The sequence below is a fragment of the Haplochromis burtoni genome, unplaced genomic scaffold (assembly GCF_018398535.1).
Source record: "Haplochromis burtoni strain Fernald_Lab_line unplaced genomic scaffold, NCSU_Asbu1 Contig_160, whole genome shotgun sequence".
NCBI lineage: Eukaryota > Metazoa > Chordata > Actinopteri > Cichliformes > Cichlidae > Haplochromis > Haplochromis burtoni.
Window position 1 is genome coordinate 1,025,713 of NW_024582521.1, and position 21,937 is coordinate 1,047,649.

Here is a 21,937-nt window from a genome sequence, read left to right on the forward strand (position 1 = left end):
CCCACACACACACACAAACCCCCCAAAACAACTAAAGACACTAAATGCAACTCACATTTTTTGACAGTTATCAGGGAACAAACAAGACTGATGCGTATGTGTGAAGAAATAGCATTAAGCATGAGATTTAAAACAATGCTTTGTGTTTTCATCCACCTCCATCTAAATTCCCCCAGCTCCATTATTATATCCCACCTCTCATATACGTATACGCATGTGTGCATGAGTTTGTTGTTTTCTCAGAGAAGAGTGAAAGAGGCAGAGATGAAATAACGTCTGTAAAGTGTGTGTGTGCGTACCACAGAGCTGCAGGATGTTGCGGTCCAGCTCGCAGTAGTCCTGTTCTGAGACGTTGAGGGGCAGCAGTGCATTGTGGGACTGTAGTGGAGAAGGGCTGAGAGGAGGCCTCTGGTAGGATGTCTGAACAGCTTGGACCCGCACACATGCCACCGAGGCCTGCGACACCACGTGGACGTAAAAAGATCAATTATAACCTCTGTTTAAACATCATCTATTTAACATTATACACAAGATTTGGATCCATAAAACAATACAAGTGTAAAATTGGTGCATATCAATACCACAGACTATAGTTAAGGAATAGAAAATAACATCAAGGCTTGTACAGATAGATGTTAATACTTGTTTGACAACCAGTCTTTCCTAATTTCCTAACACAGCAGAGCACACGCATGTATGCTGTTATTCTTTCTTTGGTAAAACACCGTGCCAAAGAGTGTCGATTCACTAAAGAGCACCGTAGCTGCTGCCAGGCTGTTTTTTTCGCAGGAGCAAGCTTACATGTTTTTCCAGCACGCTCAGATGCAGTTCATCCTGATCAGATAGTGGACCGCAGCCCACCTGCAATACAAAAACACACACACAGAGTGGAAAATCAACAAAATGCTATTCAGTGGAGCTGGTGGTGCGAGCTGTGTGGTCTCTGTGGAGAACTGACTTCACATATGGCGCACGACTGAAAAAATCTGCCTTTTGCTTCTTTAATAGGAGAACTTAGAGGTAATGACCTTCTCTGCTGCAACTGGTTTTGTTACTTTGGATGATTCATTTTTTGTCCTTGACTGACTCACCAGTAAGACAGCGATGACCTTGTCCTGCTCCAAGATAGGAATGACAACAGCTGAAAGAAAGAAAGAAGAGCATTCAGAACACATCATGAATTTATTCAGAGGTCTTTTAATCGTCCTTTAGTTTTCCTTCCATGCCCTTGTCTAGCTCCTAATCTTATTTGTTCGCCCCCACATGTTCTTGTGCTACATATGCAAGAGAAAATTATGGTACAAAGTACACCTGATGTCCTTGCATAATACTTTTTCTTCCTCTGTTCTTTAATTTGTTTTTCTCATCTTTAACAACAACTTATCCTAATGAGCAAAATAAATGTCATCACCGAGGTGTGTGCTGCTGCGCGTGTGGACAGCAGAGGACAAAACAAACAGAATGATGGGTTTAGTTCTTTGGTGCCAGGCTAACTCTTTCCCTCATCATTATTATGATGGGTGTTCAGTATTATGTATCGATTCGCACAGTGCAGAGTGGTCATGCATGTGTACTTTAGGGTCTATAATTAACCTAACAAAACTAAACGTGATATTTTGCGTGTATTCACTCGTCTCCATTTGCTCTTCTGCATTTTTTCCTCATCACAGACCTCTCGCTGCTTTTTTTAGTCCTCTTGTCCAGCTTTTCGTGCCCACACGGCTCCATGCTTTTCCCTCGGCAACCATAGCCTCTCGCTACTTCCCTCTCTATCTCCTCATACTTGTTTTTTTCCTCCCACGTTCTCACATCTCTCTGCTCTCATGCACGCAAGCGAGCTCCCGCGCACATGCACACACTTGCGAACAAGGACATGCTGGGCACTTTGTCTGTCCGCTAGCAACATTAAAGCCCTACCCTTCAAAACATAACCACACCTCTTCTGTGTGCTGGTAACGGCGCTGCGAGGCAGATTCTGTACTTCTCTGGCAGTTCGGATGGAGGAAGGCCGGTGCACTGACATCGTTTCAGCTGGTCCGCGATGCTCCTGAAACAGATGTATGATAGATAGTTCAGTGTGACTCTGGTCTGAGACAGACGATTACCCGCGCCATATTCGAGACAAAAGGGAGGAGACAATCTGAAAGACAGCTGGAGCAAAAGGACAAACAAGCGGCAACATTATGAAACCAGATCTGTGCTGAATTCATTCATACTAACAAAAACACCTCTGAATAGCCCTATTATTCATTGTGAAATTATAAACTCATTTGTGCATATGTGTGTATGTGTGCGAAAGAGCAAGCCAGGTGTGAAGCCAGGTGTGATGGCAAAGGTGTAGGTCTTTGTGGGTGTTACATTAAATAAAGAAGGCAGGTGTTTCATGCTAAAATATAGGACACTGGGGCAATTGTGTATTTTGGACCGGCTACCGCACGCAAACACAGTGCACGCCTTGTGTTAAAAGTGCACGAGCATAGAAAGCAACAGGAAGAGGAAGCAACACAGTTTCGCCCGTGCACACAGTTAGATTCAAGATGTATGTGCTTCAGATAATAATCGGTAAATCCCTCTGGCAGCCACACACACACGCACACACAGAGCAGCAGCCCCTCTGTAATGCACACAGGCTCTACAGAGTCTGAAATCCCTCAGAGCGTTGAAGCCAAATCTCTGCATGGTGCATTGATTTAAAAATGCCCATTTTTCAAACTCACTGAGGAGTATTGCACTTCAGTCAAAAAACATTCTCATTGTACTTCACTACTGTGACAAATATAGTTGACCTTTGCGTAATGTATTTGGTTCAAAACAGCTTCTCTGGGTACAGCGGAGAGCAAAACAAATGACCCCGAGGCACTATGAACAATACTGTTATTTGCTGTTGTGTGTGTTCGTCTGACAGCACATGTGATGTTAAAATGTGTGTTTTAATGTTAACTAAAAGTCTCAGTTTGCTATTGATCTGACACCAAGTAAATAAAGGGCCAGTATCACCAATACCGATACTTTTAACTACTTTAAAAGCACCTTATTTATGTCATTTCCCATATAATAATAACAATTCAGTGGTCTACACACTGAACTTGGAGGATAGCAGTTTGTTTGCGTATCAGATGACAGTTGCAAATGCTTCTGCTTAATCTATAATGTAAATCTTATTTGTCATAACTACTTAACCATCAAGAAAAAAGGGGGGGAAACACTGATATTTAAATTGTTTCCAGGGGCTGAAAGGCTCCAGTTTAGCCCTGGACTCTTTTACTGCGGCGCCATGCTGATGTAATACATCATCTCACCCAGAAAAGTATGTCATACATATGGAGGGCAGCATATCCATCGTGGATCACTCATAGCAAGCAGGGTGGTCCCTCCGCTCTTCAGCTTAGAAGATGCGGCATCTACAACTTCCACAAAGAAGTTTTCATTGGTCAGACAACACTACCCCTGGCTCCATATTTAATGAGCTCCGGCCCAAAGAAGATGGCAACAAGTTTGAATCGTGTTTATTATCATATCCTTGCACTCTGGCCTGCAGCATTTTTCATTTGGCTTGTTTGGCTCACATATTGTGAGCACAACAAGTTGTTTAGAAGAGAAACCTTCAAGGAAGATTTCTTAGCTGAACTTGTTTAGGTTTATTTTTTCGCGTGGCTGTGCATGTACGTCAAGGTCCACATAATGGGCTTGTATGTATTAGAAAGTAGGCTGGAACAGCATGGCCTTGCCTCTTATAAGGGTTCATTGAGTGTGTGTGTGTGTGTGTGTCAAGGACTTGATAACAGGCTTATATAAGCAGGTGAGTTGGAAGGAGAAAAAAGTAACAAACTTCCCTGTAGCTCTTTTAATATCGCCACGATATCTCGTCCTGATAAATGCGAGTATGTGAGCGTTCGTCTGTGCGTGCGCTCAGGTGTTGTGTGTGCGCGTGTCCTTGTGCGCTGGTGCCTCGTGAGGAGGTTTGTGTGGCTTCCCGTTGTTCATGTGGCAATGAGGTGTTGGAAACGGGGTGGTTGTCTGACAAACAGACAGTTTCATCAATAATGTAGAATTGGTTTTTCCCCAGCGCCTCGGCAGCAGTCGCAGCAGCACATGGGGGTCGTGGAGCTTCGGGGAGCACTTAAGAGAGGAGAGGATCGGTGAGCCTCGCTGAGGGACCGGAGGCACTGTCACCTCGGCTATTAGCCCCACAACGCTTCCACGGGAGAGGGATTGAAGGTGAGAGAGAAAGAGGAGCACGGGAAAGGGGGAGGGCGGTAGCTGAAGGCAGGAAGATCTAAACACAGGCAGCATAGTGCTTTGTGGCTCTTTGGGGGAAGATCAGGCTGAGAGGGAAAAGAGGGCAAAGATAGACTCATGCAGTGAGGTGGGAAGGTGGGAAAGCAGATGACAAAAGAGGAAAAAAGAAGCTGTCAGAGAGATGGGTGGGCGAGGAAGGGTAAAAAAAAAGTGATGGGGTAAAAATCAAAGGCCAGGACAAAAACAGAGGAGGTCCTCTCTGTGTGTCACCTTATCTCTGCGCTGAGGAGGATGTGATTTTGGACCGAGTGGCTCACATTCATTTAGACGACACCTGTTTCTCACACAGAGGAAACATCCGTCTCCGTTTCCCCTCCACCCCCACCCCTCCTCTTTGTTCTATTGCTTCTCGGGGTATCGCTGCCCTCAACAACAAATGCAGCAAATCAGTACACGGCGGTGATTCACTGAGACGAAACATCTGTGACTTGCCGCATAGAGAGAGAGAGACACACACAGACACAAGCAGCACACACCTGATTTTTCCCTCCTGTGGCAGCTCATGTGGCGGGTCGTCAGATAGTAGCCTCGAGTCTTCCTCCAGCAAGTAGACACATGCACACTCCTGGAATTAAAACACACCCGCGTATACATGCACGTTCATTTGTAAAATTAATCTGATTCTGATTAGTTTAATGAGCGATGAGCCTCATCCATTTGTAACAAGATTTGGTGCTCTGTTCCCTGGTCCTGTGTCAGGGCTGAGTACTGAGTACCACACCACTCTGAATACTAACAGGAAGCTTTTTCTTCTTCCTTCCCCTTCCTCCAGGTAATAATTTGAGGAAATTCCAATACGTGTGTGTTCTCATGCATTACCGTGCTGGGCAGCAGCTCCCGAACGCCATCTCGAAGGGCCACTCGCAGAGAGCGCGCATCCACAACTGCCGCCAGCCGCAGCAAGGCATCCTGGGGAGGAAAACAAAAACAGATGCCCTGATGTTTGTTGGGTTGTTTTTCTACGATCGTAAAGTGCAGCTCGGAAAACCCGAGGCCTTGGCTATCAATTTGTTTTCTTTGTGGGCACAAGGATTACACCGCAACAGCTCTTCCTCAGATATTTACCTTGGCAGGCTGCAAAGGACTCTGAAACAATATTTAAACTGTGTCACACTCAGTATATACTCAGCAAACTGCACCAGTTGGAGACACAAATGTGGTACTTAGGAATGAACTGAGCTCGGATGTCACCAGGGAGTGGATTTTGCTCAACAAGGCGCTCGTTGCTTTTGTTTCATTTCAGAAAACAAAGCACTTGGCAATTCATTTGCGCACTTTGGTAGGCAGCTGATTTATGAAACGAGTTAACACGTTGCAAGAAAATGTACATTCCTGGATGCTTTGTTATGCCTGATCAAATTCACCAAGAGCCTGTGAGAAATCATCTTTTTTTTTTTACTGCACTCTCAAATCTTTAAGAAAGACAAACTAAAAAATGCTCGCCTGAGGCTATGCAGGCTCTTACTCCTCTTCACGGTGGAGGCTGGCTCTCCTTTTTACAGGAGGTGGCATCTGACCACTCGCCACACAGAAAGCATTTCATCTGAGTTTCCATCCAGCTAACGCCTGACTGAACAGATACGCTCTTGTTTTAATCACTCCAAGCTGTCTTCAGCACAATGGCTTCCCTTTCATTCATGCCAGTAAATGTGAAACAACAGGTATTTTTCTTTTTTTTGCACCTTTTTGAGACAATGATTGCACATTGGGCTCTGAAAAAAAATGCCAGTCATCTACACCATTCCTGTGAGGACATGGTGTAAAGGAAAAACTGTTTGTACCTGATGTGAGCGGACCGACTTGACAGAGACGTATGAAGAATGAAAAAACAGAGCTTGAGAGAGAAGTTCAATCCTCACTGTCTCCACACACCAGGCTACCGGCTGGGTGTAGCGAACTGCAGAGGTAATTTTGATGTCAGAAAGGTTTAAGGGACGGGTGTTTCAGATACATTTCTATAAACAACCCCATTTGACGTCCAATATTGTCGTAAAAGGGACAATTCAACTGCAAGGCTTTTATAGCTCTTTTCGGTCCTCTGAAATACACACTTTGATAAAAATGAGATTAAAAAACAGGGTCGAGGAATGGAGGAGTACACAAACAGGGGAGCAGATCTCAGATGAAAGGGACCGTATAGTTTGAGGTCCTGCAAAATTGAGGTTTTTACCGCAAACGCTACAACGAAGCACCTCTGCATCTCCCGCCTCAGCTTTACCAGAAACGGCTATAAATTCCCACCATTGGCATAATTATTCTCTGTGTGAAGTCTACTTAAATCCTTACCAGTTCCAGTGATCACACTGCATTATCATTACATTTAACCGTGGTCTACAGAAACATCTCAGCGGGACTTCAAAATCTGATCAAAGCAAAGGAAAACACAGAGGGAAATCTCAAAGGCTTTAAATGCTCCTGCTTTAAAACTGTGTGCTGAATATGAATGGGGAAGAATACACAGAGCTCGAAACCACCAGATCTTCTTCTTCCAGTTGTTCATGACAAAGCTGCTAGTGACACGGCACAACTGAAAGGAAGAGCATCTTGTTTCTTTTGGGCGTTCAAGAGCACGAAGGTATCGAACGCCGGGCGTGCCGCGGGCTCAGCGCTCTAACGAGGCAGTCTTATGTCCTTTTCGCCTCATTTTGATACCTCACTTCTAGCGGTTTTACCGCTCTCTGTTGGTTGCGACTGATGCTGAACATGGATGAGGAGGGAGGAGGACATGTTTTTTTGCAGGTCTGTGTGTGTGTGTCAAATGTCAAGGAGGAGAGGAGACGAAAAGGGGGGAGATGGAGAGAGAGTGGAGAGCGCTGTCATGCCTGAGCGCTCAGTGTTGGTTATTACATATGATTAGATAGGATTAAATGTGATTAGCTTTGATCACTCAATCAGCCGGCCCGAGTGCTGTTGTAATGAAGTTGGAGCTCTGCCAGCCCATGTGTGAGTGTGTGTCTGAGAGTGTTTTGTATCCTAAGTTGCAGATTGTGAAATACTCGCACAAATCCCAGTAAGTAATGTGTTGGCCGTGGAGCAGACAAACAATGAACGTCTCTCTGGCTTCCATCCTCCCCGCGCTGATGCTGTCAGGAACGACGACAGCGTTTGTGGCTGTAACAGATTTATGCCTCGGTAAATGTCACACTCTGCACTTTGACCTTTCGCAATAATTTCTTTCCATATACCTCGAACCATCTGTTTTATTAATTTACCTCCTTCTCTGCCCATCATTGCGCATTTACACACACCCACACAGATTCCTTCAGGTATGCATACATATCCTGCCACCCACTCAAGCAGGACCTGAAGACACGAGATGATGCCGATGATTTTTTCTTTAAATGATACAATTTCTAGTTTTTATTATCTGGTGTTTCTTCCCGGGGACTGAAAGAAGACGTTTATTTAGTTGAGCTGGTTTTTAACCGTTCCTCCTCACAGAGAGGATGATGCAATCCTGAATCATGGGGGAGATCACAATTGAAATGAAAACAGCGATTGTGATTTCATTACACTAACAGCGTTCTCTAATGCCGGTTCAGTTTATGTGAATTTGGCTACAGCTTTTATCTAAATTGATCTGAAAATGCTTTACAGAACAAATATTTGATCATCAGCCATCACCAAAATGGCAAATGCGTTGCTTTGATTTAATTATCGGAAAAATATTCCCATAGATTTGATATTCATTCAACTCATTGCATTACTGTCATGTTTGAATTTGTTTCAGGATTGCACTCGTCTCAAGCAGGTTGCACTGCCCTTTTGTGTCTGTGCGTGCAGCATCATGATTATTCTTAAATCCACCTTTCCTCAACATCTCTCTTAATTTCCTCCGTGTACCGGAGTTTAAATTTTTATGTTGATCTTCAGGTTTCTCCTCCTCTCATGGGGATGTAGTCTTTGTTGTCGTCTTTATCTGCAGTTATTCTAATCACTTGAAGCACTCTTCTGAAGAGCACCTTTGATCAGCATAACCAAATGCATTCTTTTCTCTTTTTATCGTTCTCAGATAGTCACATCACCCATGTCTTGTTGTTTTTTTTTAAAGAAACGGCAGCAATGGCGGTGTCAAATACTCTAGTTAACCTCAACTGCAGCACAAAAAACAAACTATAACTGACAGAGAAAGTTGAGGGCAACGCATTCATGGTGTGAATCCACCACGTCCCAAAGGTGCTCTGTTGCATTGAGGTCATGTGACTTGAGTACAGTGAAATCAGTGTCATGTTCAAGAAACCAGTTTGAGATCATTTGAGCTTTGTGCGTTTTCCTGCTGGAAGAGCCATCATAGGATGGGTACACTGTGGTCAAGAAGGGATGTACGTGGTCAGCAACAACGCCTTTGGTAGCCTGCGGTGTTTAAATTATGTTCATTAAGCCCTAAGAGGTCCAAATTGTGCCAAGAAAATATCCCCCACATTGTAACACCACCACCAGCCGGAGCCGTTGATACAAAACAGGCTGGATCCATGCTTTCATGTTGTTTGTGCCAAATTCTTACCCTACAATTGAAAGTCACAGCAGAAATTGAGACTGGGCATTATCATCCAGAGAACTGCAGCGCACTAGATATTTTCTCTGTTTCAGACCCTGCAGATGGTTGTGTGGGGAGATCTCAGCATACAACCCTGTGTGTTCAAAGTGACTTAAATCACCTTTCTTTCCCCCTTTTAATGCTCAGTTTGAACATCAGCAGGTCGTCTTGACCATCTCTACACATCTATATATATATACATACTGAGTCTGATTGGCTGATTAGATATTTGCTTAACAATGAGTTGTACCTAATGAGCCTAATGATTTCCTGCAGGGAAGCTATTGTAATGTAGGCAGAAAGTGTGTCTAAAGCCTTTCCTGCGATGGCTATTTACTTTTAATATTCTCGACACTTAAGCCTGAGACATTCTCATCAAGTTTCTTGGTGACTTATGCAAAATAATGAAAACATAGTGGTCAAGCGTAAGGTAGCAAGGAAATTACATTACAGAGAAGCGGAGCTTGAGTATCGAATGAAAAAAGGCTCCTGCTCATCATTGTTAGGCTGCTGTCAGACAGAATTTTCAGATTGTTACAGTCTGTTTCCATCAGCCATTCGGTGGAGTTAAAGGAATCAAAGGTACGAACTCAGATGCCGGAAAAGGAAAAGAAAAAAGCAGCATTTCATTCAGTGATGTCCCCGAACTACAGCAGTCATAAATTTGAGTTAATAGAGAGGGAGCCAGACATTTGCAGAATAACTCCAGGAGGACATCTCACTGAAAAGTTTAATTAAGTCTACACGGACAGAGCTGTAGCTAGCAGGGTAAAGCCAAATCAAGCTCTGTATAATGTCGAGATAATTTCCTGTTGAGCAGAACTAGATCAGATAATATTTGCACATTCTTTCTAACGTTTATTTTGGCTGCCTGGTGAGGAGGGATGCTTTTTTCCCGGGTCATACATTATTTGGAGTTGCATTTCTATATTAAAATCAACTCTTCTGACGTTGCCTGATTTGTACACATTTTATATTTTGCATTATTTCCAGCTGATTAAAGCAAAATGATATCGGCAAGCTGATTGAACCGGCTATGTGAGTCTGCTCTCGCTGCTCTGGATGTATTTCTGCTCCAGCGGCGAAAGCATAATTGCACGTTCGCTGCCGGTTGTGCTCTCTGAGGGACTCTTCATATGAATCCAGCAACAACAGCAGTGTGTGAAAGGCTGAAGAGGAAACAGATTTATGCCCCCAGGGAGAGTAGCATCATATATTTGATGAACACTGAAAAGGGAAAAAAGAAGTGAGTGGTGTTGGTAAAAGTGAGAGAAAGATCCCTAATGGCCCACTGTATTTCATTTAAGTAAAGACAGACGAAAGCCTCAGTTGAGACAGGAGCTTGTAAGAGACGACCTGACTCCTCATTGTCCTATATTATTGTTTTATATCTGATAAAAAATGTCTTAAATTACTGAAAGTGTTCCAGGGCCTCAACCGACATCTCCAAGCCTTTATTAATGACTGGATTCTGCTGAAAATAACATAAAATAAATTTATAATAATATGAAGACATAGTGCTGTGTTCCTGCAGTACTTATGGAAAGGAACACGGCTGAATATAAGAGTGAAAAAGCCATTTTCTTTCCACTTGAAACGAGTTCCAGAGCAGTCTAATCTAATGAAGTGCTGAACATAGATGGAGAGAGCGTGGATGTCTTTAAAAGTTTGTCCCAGTGGTTATGTGTGGTATTCCAACTAAAACACCTAAACCAGCGGCCCCAAACCTTTTTTTTGCGCCACTGACTGGTTTATGTCTGACAATATTTTCATGGACAGGCCTTTAAGGTGTCGCAGATAAACACAACAAAATAAAACCAGTAATAGTACCAAAAAAAGAAGATTTATTCATAACACATGTGAAAAGACCCAGGGAAACTGAGTTAACAATAAAAACTGACAAAAACCCTGAAAACCATAGATTTCACACCCGAGCTTCAACTCTCGTGGCCCGGTACCAAACAACTCACGGACTGGTAACGGTCCGTGGCCCGGGCGGTTGGGGACCGCTGACCTAAACCCTTTATAGATATCCCATTTATAAGAGGCACTTGTATCTCTAATACCATATATTCATTTTAAAACTGTGTAAATGGTGTAAATAAGATGCACCAGTGGTGAGTTGTCATATGGTAGCAGAAAAAAAATGAAGCCAGAATTCATAGAGTACAGAAAAGAGGAAATCACAGTGGTAAGCAAAAGGAGCTCTTAAGATCTGCTCTGATTTTCTCTTGCAAAAGCTCTGGAGCCAGTAGAAAGTGAAGCAGAAATGAGGAAATTGTAGGTGGCCTGAGATTGTGGTGGTTACAAGAAGGTCCTGGGCTTGAATCCTGCTGCTTGGAGCCTCTCTGTGTGGAGTTTGAATGTTCTCTTAGTGTCTGTGTGGGCTTTCTCCTACAGTCCAAAGATATACATAGGTTAGATTAAACCCTTAATGCCTAGTGTTTTTAAATAATAAACATTGTGAAAGGGTTTAATAAACACTTCATTTTTGAAAAATGAAAAATTTCTTGAAATTATTTCATGGTTCAGGCTTTAGAGGGCGGAACAGTTGGGTCCGACCTCGCTGATGGGAGTGCAAAATCGAATGGCCCTTGACATGTTGTTGGCGGAGAAAGGGGGCGTATGTGCCATGTTCGGAGACACGTGTTGTACCTTTATCCCCAACAACACTGCCCCAGATGGCTCAGTAACTCGAGCTCTGGAAAGGCTGAAAACTCTGTCTAAAACTATGCATGAACACTCAGGAATCGATAACCTGCTGGAGAGCTGGATGACATCCGTGTTCGGACAATGGAAAGGGTTTGTGATGTCTGTAATGCTTTCTATTGCATCATTTCTAGGGATATTGGTGACTTGTGGTTGTTGTCTCATTCCTTGTGCCAGAGGATTGTTGGAAAAGGAAATAACGAGGGCAGTGGACCCCGGAGCGGTGATCCCGATGTCCATGATGCCATTGATGGAGCTAGAAGTAACTGAGGGGGCCGAGGAGTGACACAACAAACGGTGTGGTTCCCGAGAGAGGGATTTTATTGCTACAATATATCCTGCATCATTAATAAGATAATCTATAGTATAGATACTGCATTAAGATGTTCATTAAAACCTGCCGGCCTCACATTAACCTTTTATTACAGGTGCAGCCATAATAATTGTACACACACATTGCATTTTGTGCTTATTAAAGAGTTGAAGTTCAGTCAATTAAGGAAAGGTCATAAGCCTCGTTCGGCGCGATGTCCGGACGATCAATTGTGTAAGTGACTTGGAGCTACAGAAGGTTAAAGCTGCATACACGCCTACAAAACACATATAATACATACAATCTAGAAACAGGCCTGAGCAAAGGCCTGAATGCATTCAGCAACCTGTTGCATTTGAGTTTGCTTAGTAACAGGTGACAGAAGATGTGTCAGAGAGGAGGACAAGTCCACGGGGGCCTTCAGGGCCTGAAGTCATCGCCATATTTGGAAAAGATGCTAGAAAGAGGAACTTCTGTGTCTGCCTTTAGCTCTAAAAATTGATCATTTTCTGTAAACGATGCAAATAATGTTCTCAAGATGCAAATAATGTTCTTATAACGCGTGAAGGGGCGTTAACCCTGACATTATAAAAAGCCATTGTCTGTGTATTTTGGGCGAAGAAGTCCGCTGATGTGATGCTGTGTGCTTCTTCCCACGCGTGTGTTCTTAATAAACTCTTCATCTGATTGCACATCTGATTTTGGTTTGTTTTTGTGCCACATTTTCGAATTCGGGACACTAGTGAGTCTATATTGGCTGTAGGTGTGAATGTGGACATGATTGGTCGTCTGTCTTTGTGTCACTCCTGTGACAGGCTGGTGTCCTGTCCATGGTGTACCCCAGCTCCTGCCCTGTAACAGCTGAGATAGGCTTCAGCGCCCCACATGACCATAAACTGGATAAGTGGGAGAAAAATGAAGGCAAATCTTGGTTCGATATTTAGCATAAAACAAATTTCTCACAAACATTAAAAAAAAAGACTTTGTGTACTTCATAACTGCAAAGCAGCCACCTGCAAGTGCTGATAAGACAAAGACAATAGGGGACTGGATGGGAGCGATGTAGTGCATACCCCACTATTTGGCTTTAATTTTGTTATTCTAACCTTAATCCGTTTGCTGAGGCCGTTTCACACTTGTTGGACCCGAGGAGTCTGGCTGGGGGGCGGAGATTATCTCTGATAGCGTAGTTACTGGTGGTCCCTGCACACGCTGTGCTCAGTGTGCACACAGCACGCCGGAGAAACAGAGCACTCTTAACTGCATCTTAGTTAAAAAAATCTTTTTCTTTTACTGCTTTTTTCATAGTAACGCACAGTTTATTTGTGTGTTTAAGAAAAACATAAACCAATATTAGATCATAAATTATTGTAACGTTTTTATCACTTTGACGGGATAAAATTAAATGGGTAGATATAAAAACAATTACAGGGCTGTAAGCGCATCCCTGGGATTGTTTGGGGAACTCTTCACAATACATCACCAACAGCAAACAAGGTCAGGCTTTACTCTTTGTATTGTGGATTTTTGATCCATAGAAAGTTTGTGTCATGGTCCTGAATTTTCTCTACAGTCGATGTTATTGGGGGTGTGTGTGTCCAAATCACATGACCTAGAGGCACCACAAAAGTGCAGACAATGGTTTTAAACCTAACAGGGTGGTTTTGTATCATTTTCTGAATCACATTTAGTTGTATATTTTAGATCATCTCGACAGATATTTGGGATTCATGTATTTGTTTTAGTTTGATCTTGCTAAGCATCATTTGCTAGCAGTGGTTGGTGCTGCTCTCCCTGACTGACTCTTAGTTTGTGATTGTTTATCGTCCATCGCGTCTTAAAATCTTGAGCCTCAGTTCTGTTTCAGTTCCTGTTTTGGCTTTAATATCCTGCTCACGGTTTATTCTATCTCTTCTATTAGTTTTACTTCCCTGTATGTTGTTGTTTGGCTTTAGTTCAGCTGTGTCTCCCAGGTGTCTCTACTCAGTCACCCCTGTGTGTGTATACATAGTCCTGTCACGCCCTTAATCTTTGTCTTGAGTCTTGAGTGCATGTTTCCATTCAGTGCGTCCCTCAGTCCCCTGTGCCTTAGAGTTTGTTTACATTTCCTTTTCATATTTCTTGTTATAGTTTGTATTTCACATTTTTTGTGTGTTCTGGGCCTTATGACAGTCAATTATTCGTATTAAACTGCATATTTAACCAAAGGATACTAAAAGGTCCTGACGGAGCATCCTTTGGTGTAAAAGCTATCCCTGGAAATTTTGGTCTTTTATGTTTTTTTAAATCATTTACACATCTATCTAAAGAGGAAATATTAGCACTGAAATGAAAAACCAATTTAAACCAATTTAGTGTTGGTTTAAATTAGCTACATTAACCTTGAATAATGATTGTTTGAGACTTCTAAGCCATCAGTGTGACATATGTAAATTAATATTTAATTAATCTAAAAAATGAACACTTTATTTTCCAAAAATGTGATTTTTCCCGGCAATTATTTCATGGTTCAGGCTTTAAAGAGTTCAAACTGCTGGCAGGTAAATCAGACAAATGCCCCAGCAACAGAAATCTGCCACTTTGCCCCTTTCTAGAAGAAAAATGGCTGCCTTCCACCTTCCACAGGCAATAACACCCCTTTGAAGTCAAGATGTAAAATATATCAACACAATCAATTTGTTTCTGTTTGTTTTCTGGTTATATAGTTTACTAATTGACAGAGATTTTAGTACTCTGACAATCCCGTATGATATATTGTCCCACATGTCAGTAGGTCGAGAGAATCAGAAGCACAAAAACTGTGAGTTTCAAGATGCAAAAACAGGTAATAGGTAACATTCATATCCTTTTTTATTCTAGCATCACTTCTGCAACTTTTTGGAAGATTCACTACAACAAAACCTGACTTTATATAGATTTTAAAAATATTATTTTGTGCTTCATTGCACTCATGAATTCACTGAAGGAAACAACCATTCCTCTGAGAAACAGAGCAGATTAGCCAGTTAGTTGAATACTAATATTCTAAATTGGTCACATTAGCTAACGTCTGCGCTGCAATAAAGGCCTGACCGAGAGGATTAGTTTAAGGAGCTAATTGGAGTCTTTAGGGTAACTCCCATATTTCTTATCTGCTGCATTGTTCACAGAGCCATCCGACGCCTTGAGTCAAGCCCATCTGCATTTCAAGTGAGTCGACCTTGATCTAACAGCGAGAGGATGGAGGGTAATGGCACTCCACTTGCACATGATTAAAGGTATCCTCCTTTATGTCTGCAGAGATTTATGCAAAACCAACAATTTACTTGATCCTACAAGCCCCTCTGTGCATTACAGTGAATCACCGTGCTTAACCAACACCTTCTGCTTGTGTATCTGTACAGTTTAAAGGCACCAGCACGATTGTGAGCTGGGTCTACACGCAGCAGCTTTGCAGACCGTCAACTACATGTTATAACAGTTTACTGTCACCAGTGTGTGGGCTATGACTGTTTGTGTTGTTGCTAGTCCTTCAGCCTGCTGCAGGACTACAGTTGTAACATTCAACAAGTTGAAGTGAACGTCAGTGTTAAACACAATGAAAAACGTCCACTTTGTGTTTCCACTTCATGAAGAAGTCATTTTCCTGTTCAGGCCCACTTGTGAACCAATCAGCATTTGACTTGTGCATAGTATCATTCCTGTTGCATTATGTGCTGTTAGCTTTTGGGACACAAGTACATCTGAGTGAGCTTGCATACCCAAAATCCTTCACTCTGTGGAGCCGAATACCTCCGCAAACTGAGACAAACTCAGAACCACGAATACCGTTCGAGTCAGCAAGAGATGCACAGCTGGGCTCTTCCGCTCTTTAACATATAAGTGATTTACCAGTGTGTATTGATTTTTCCTTACCGGTCGTCTGTCACGGAGAGAGGAGGGATGAGGGACACATTTAACGATTTAAGGAAAGATTGAGAGAAAGACAGGCAGAGGCATGTATACACACACATGCACACCACAGCTGGTGGGAGGCTAGCAGCGTGAGGTCCTGGTTGTTATTCCAACAGAGCTGGGTCTCCAGTAGCATCACTAACATACTGGAGACACATGCACTGTAGAATACAGCCAAGCCATGAAGACGGGCCTCGGAACAAGCACACACACCCCATTCATTCAGGTAAGAGTACCGAGAGGAGGAGGTTTTAAAAACAACAGAGCGATGCTGACTCCAGTAACAACAAGGGCGACCTATCGCTGAGGTACAGGAGAAACAGATGCATCGCAATGCTGCCCCGTAATTAACCAAACAACCTGTGTGTGTGAGAAAGAGAGACTCAGAAGACGAGAGACAGCGATTTTCAGCAGCTTCCAGTGAAACTTATTAAGATCACATCGCAAGAGCAGCCAACAAACCATAATTCATGTTTCTACAGCGTGACTCGAAAGGAAGCAGATGATAGACAGAAAGAACGAGGAACAGAAATTAAGGCTGAAGTGGACTGACTAAACACGGGAACCCGATCCTATAAAGACAGAAAACTGCTCACTGATGAAATTCACACATTGCTCAGTTGGAGAGAGACAAGATTTGAAGAATTGCAAAAAGGACTGGAGGCAAGTGATGCTTTAATAATACAGCACAAACTGGGGCTAACAGATTTTAATAGAATGAAATAGGCGTTAAATTAAAAGCGTAGGCTAAGTCTGAGAGGGGAAATGATGACCCAACGAAGAGGACATGCAAACTCCCTGGGCAAACATTTGCCTTTAAGTCATAAACCTCAAACATGTCATATCATATGGTCACTTCCTGTAACATTATAGACAGTCTCCATGCAAAGTTGGTGCACTTGTTACATTGTTTTAATAATCCTACTTACAGCATTCTTTAAACGTAGATGTTTGGATTAGTGCAATAATGCTTTTCGCCAGCAGCTACTGCTCGGCTAGATCACGGACAGCCCTACAAATTTAATACAAACTCATGCATAACAAATATCCAGCAAGGCTCATTTTTCTAAGACCCACACACTATAAAACTTGACAAAGATTTCCTGGCAGTAATAAATGTCTGCCAATCCTCCTCTCAGTTGCCTCCTTTATCTCCTCTGGAGACAACAGCAGACAGCTGTTCTCATCAGGTCTAATCAGATTTGTATTTTAATTGAAGGAGTAAGAGAAAAAAGTTAGAAATAAGAAATAGTGGATTCATAAGCTTATTTATGGGTCTAGTCTTTATGAAACCTGATTATTTAGCAATAAATTCATCCTGAGTTATCAAATAGACATTGAATCCCTTGAAAAGTTTCATAAAAGATCTCAGTTTATCAGCGTCATGGTCTGTGGGTTTTGTGATCTTTCTATTGTTATTGATAATATTATGAAGCCTCTGTTCTCAGGGGTGATTGTGGCTCAAGAGTTGGGAGTTTGCCCCGGCTCGGACAGTCTCAGTCGTTGTGTCCTTGGGCAAGACACTTCACCCGTTGCCTACTGGTGGTGGTCAGAGGGCCCGGTGGCACCAGTTTCCGGCAGCCTCGCCTCTGTCAGTGCGCCCCAGGGTGGCTGTGGCTACAATGTAGCTGCCATCACCTGTGGGTGGATGACTGAATGTGTAAAGCGCTTTGGGGTCCTTAGGGACTAGTAAAGCGCTATACAGACCATTTATTTATTGTGTGATTTTTTTTAAATATTTTTATTTTATTTTATCTGGTGTTACATGTTGTCTGGTGTGGGATTATCAACTATTCCTAGCATTTGGGTTTGCTTTCACAAAAAACATCTGCTCGTGACACGCAAAAAACCCCCAAACAAAATTAGCATAAAGCTTGGGTAGGTTATGAAGTATTCTCAAAGATTTGAGATGATCGTGAATCCAAAACTGAGCAATAAACCACTAATTAGGAAGTTATTTTTCCTACTTGCCGCTGGTCTCAATTGCACTGCATTTATTACTTACGCCCACTTTTGAAAAACCTTAGCTCATTCGATCTCCTGTCAAAGTCCTGCAGCTAAATCTGTGATGAAAACTGCGGATGACAAACAGCGGTGCACAATGAGCTCGTTTTAGGTGGAGCGGTTGATTCCTGCTCGAGTGTTTGTGTGAGTAAATGCAGCCTGTCTCATGTCTCCTTTTGTTTCAGGCTGTGAGTGAGCAAGCATCGGCTTCCTTTCATGCTGCATGACTCTTTCACTGTCATCGTCTCTGGAGGTAGTTGTTGTCAGCGGTTATTAAAGCGGCACTAATGTTCCTGTCATTCCTACAACCTGTGACGACAGTGACAACACTAACCGAGCCGGTGATGTCACTTCATGAAATCTGAATGTTTTTTTTTTTTAGCCGCGCGCCTGTTTCAAAATAAGTCATCGAGTTTTAGACGCACAGTTTTTTTATGCACTTATAAAACCCCTGACATGTCTGAGTTAATTTTAATTACCAGTCTGCTTTGTTAGAACACCATAACATTTGCTTTGAGCGTGTTCCTGACACAGTGCTGGTGCAGTAAAATGCAGAGCACCTTGTCTAATTTAAATGATTGCCATCAGTATTAACCGAGGGACCGGACTGCTCAAAAATGTCAACAACTGCCAATCACGGCTGTCTAAATATCACGGTCGCTCAAAGAAACGACCTTACTCGAATGCAGCAGATGTGTTGTATGATAGCACCTTTGTTACAGACAATGACACCCAGACTCATCTACTTTCTCTCGCCCCGGGAGCGCCGCAGTGAGGATTTATTCAAAGCTCAGGGGAGTAAAAAAGGGACACTGATGGGACCGCGCAGGCAAAAAAAGAAACACTAGTTGTTTCTCACTCGCACAATCTGAAAGGGAGGACACAATGGCCTCCATTCTTCATCCTCACCCTTTTTTTTTGTTGCTCTGAACCTTTCACTCATCTGCATCTTATTCACGGACTCACTCTTTGTCGCTCTGTTCCCTCTAATGTTTTGCATATTCTCACTATTCACAGCCACCCCCTCCCCCTCACCTGTTTCTGCATTTGTCCCTTACATCCCATTATGAGTCTCTCTTTCTCTCTGTCTCCCTGCTGCAGGTGTTTGACAGTCACACTGTCGTCATATGGCTGTTGTTCTATTTTAATCTGACTCTTCTGTTCAGGAACAGACACCCACATGCTCTCGCCATTGTCTTGGCTCTCTATTCACTTTTCTCCTCCCCTGGATCGTTACCTTGCTTGAACTTCTACCATTTGCTCCGTTTCTACCTCCAGTGCTCTTAACATCCATCCATCCAACCATCCTGGGAGAAAGACGGGAGGAAGACACACACACATCAACCCAGAACCCAGACCTCTTCATTAGCCTTACAGCACAAATGTTGGCCTTTACAGGTGGTTACATGACGACTTCCTGCCATCTCTACCATAAACAGTTTGTGGTTATACATTTGAGTTTGGTTAGCTAGACCTCTTGAGCTTATGAGCAGTTATTATTTTTCCAGTGCAGATTCATTTGCATTTTAAACCAAGTAAGTACTTAATTCACCATTTAATGTTAACAGCTGTTCCATAAAAACACACACCACATCATGGTCCTAACTATGGTGCTTTTATGCTAAACCCCTCCCAAACCATAACCATAATTTATTCACATCAGAAAAAAATAACTCTACAGTAATATGCTCTTTTTTGCATCAAACTTTTGTAACATTTGGAAGTCAAACTATTTATGCTCGGTCTTGTTGACTGAAATGTCAGATTCTACTTATCAGGGGACTGACAAATGCACGCATCACTTTATTAGGTATGCCTCTTCAGCGGCTCTAATCAGCCAAGCACACGAGAGAAAGTGAATGCACTGAGGCCTGCTGAAGTTCAAACTGAACCTTGCCTGAATATTTTAGAAATTACTGATCCAGTGGGATTTTCTCCACAGAACCATCTGTAGAGTTTACAGACAATGGTTCAAAAAAGAGAAAATATCAAACACCACTGCCTAATCCAGCATTGTTGCTGAACATGCCCATTCCTTTATGACCATAGTGTGCACATCTTCTGGTTGCTGCTTTGAGCAGGATAATGCATCATACTCAGAGGCCTCCACAGTCACATGATCTTAATCCAGTAGAGGAGGAAATTCACATCATGGATGTGCGACCAGCAAATCTGCAGCAACCGTGTGACATCATCATGTCAATATGGACCCAAATCTCTATTCTCTGTTTTCAGCACCTTTTTGAATCTGTGCCCTGAAGAGTCAAGACAAAAAAGTACTAACCAACAGTACTCCTTGGTGCTAGCAGGGAGTACTGTTGGTTATTCACTAAGAAAACTGTAATAATTTATATTTGTTAAATGACTCACTTTACACTGAAACTTATTGCTGTTGATTGGAAGATTGCCATCTAAATAGTTACGTATGCATAAATGTGTTTTCCTAAGTCATATCTATAGTTAAATATCAGATCGTAGCTGACCTAAACATCCATCCATCCATCCGCTTCCGCTTATCCTTTTTTCAGGAACAAGAACTTGTAAAATGTAACCAATGTTGCCAAAGTTCCAAAACAAATTTGCATCACTTTTCTTTTCATGATGCTACAAATTTTGAGTTTTGTTCGTGTAGAAACTAGTCGCACTTTTGTTTCCGCTTTTATGTTTGTCTCCTGTTGCTAAAGCTAGAGCCGCAGCAACACGAAATCAGTTGTGTTTGAAAATAGTTGAAGGGTCGGAAAAGTCTAAGACCGAATCCGTCTTATGTCACATCACTCGCTCGGGCATGCAGGGCTTCAAACCCTCTAGATGACAACCGTGGGATTTGTTTTTGGCAACAGGTAAATCTCCTCAGAACCGACCTTCAGCGATGTGGCTGGATCGCTACATAAGCAATCTGTAAATAAAAGAGTTTGATTAAATAATCAAACATTTACACATTCTGGGTTTTGTTGATGATTTTTAAATTAGACTTTTCTCTGTGAGTGTAATTACTGTATATGTCAACCATTTATAAATACTAGAAATTACTCTTGTAAGGTTTTTTGCCTTTAAAAAGAATTACACTATTTTTTTCTTGTTTATTTTTCTCTAATATCTCTAATTCATTTATTCTTGCTGCTGTAACATGCAAATTTCTCTGGTGTGAGATTAATAAAGTCTATGTCTTTGCAAAGAAATGATTACATAGATACTTAATATATTCAAGCAGCAGCCAGTGTACTTAAAGGAGGCTGAAAATAGCACTTTCACATTAACTTGCCAGGTGAAATTTCTTCTCTCTGTCACAGAGGCAACTGTGGAGACAAATACAGCTTATTACATTTTCACTGTATCTAGTGCACTGCGTGTATTTATATTTATTGATACAGTGTTTACTTATCCAGGGACTGGAGATGGAAATTAGCTGGTAGCTAAATCAGGTACAATGCGCTTTTTCCCCATATTAGATTGCTGTGCATGTGCGTCTCCCCTGACAATTACACTACATAAAGTACACTAAACTGAATATAACTTCATAACAATTAACAGTGCACCCTTTTCAAGCAGGTCTGTTGTTTCAGTTTGGTTATTTGCTCACAGCAAAGTGTCTGGGAGAATCTGTGGGGAGGTCTGTGACGCATCCGTAAATACCCTCTGTCATCTTTCAGTGTTGACACTTTCAAGTGTTTCTTCTTTGGACAAGAGACAGGAAGTCAGGAATACCAACACACACACACACACGCGCACACACACACGCACACATGCACACAGAGCATATTCCCTGTGTTCACAAGTTCACACACTTGTTATTTTAACCGTGGGGACCTTTCACCCCGACTCCAGCCTTCTGTTTAGCGCGTCACGTTGTGAGCTTGTGTGCCTGTGTGTGAGACCCGACTTCAAAGTGTACACCTGGGGCAGCTATTGCACATGAATACAGCAAATTAAAAATGACAATGTATTAAACTGAATTATAAATGCACTATGATTAGTTCATCCAAACACACACAAATGAAAATACGCACAGGTGCAATCTCATAAATGCAATTTTAATGACTGAAAAGGAAAGGGAACGCTCACACACACACACACACACACACACACACACACACACACACACACACACACACACACACACACACACACACACACACACACAC

The 21,937-nt window shown here is 42.3% G+C and overlaps 1 protein-coding gene across 3 annotated transcripts in view; it reads right to left on the reverse strand.

The window, feature by feature from the left end:
- Positions 1-21,937, reverse strand: part of LOC102294191 (cGMP-dependent 3',5'-cyclic phosphodiesterase) — a 173,762-nt gene that overhangs the window by 28,055 nt on the left and 123,770 nt on the right. For 2 of the 3 annotated variants that reach the window (XM_005933130.3, XM_005933131.3), the window contains exons 3-8: positions 5,119-5,208; positions 4,776-4,864; positions 1,938-2,047; positions 1,092-1,141; positions 802-861; positions 300-456 (exon numbers count right to left, since the gene is read on the reverse strand). In XM_005933130.3, coding sequence (XP_005933192.1) covers positions 300-456; positions 802-861; positions 1,092-1,141; positions 1,938-2,047; positions 4,776-4,864; positions 5,119-5,208 — 556 coding nt within the window. Of the gene's footprint in view, positions 1-299; positions 457-801; positions 862-1,091; positions 1,142-1,917; positions 2,048-4,775; positions 4,865-5,118; positions 5,209-21,937 lie in introns of those variants that run through there. The other variant, XM_042225114.1, reaches the window with a different exon arrangement.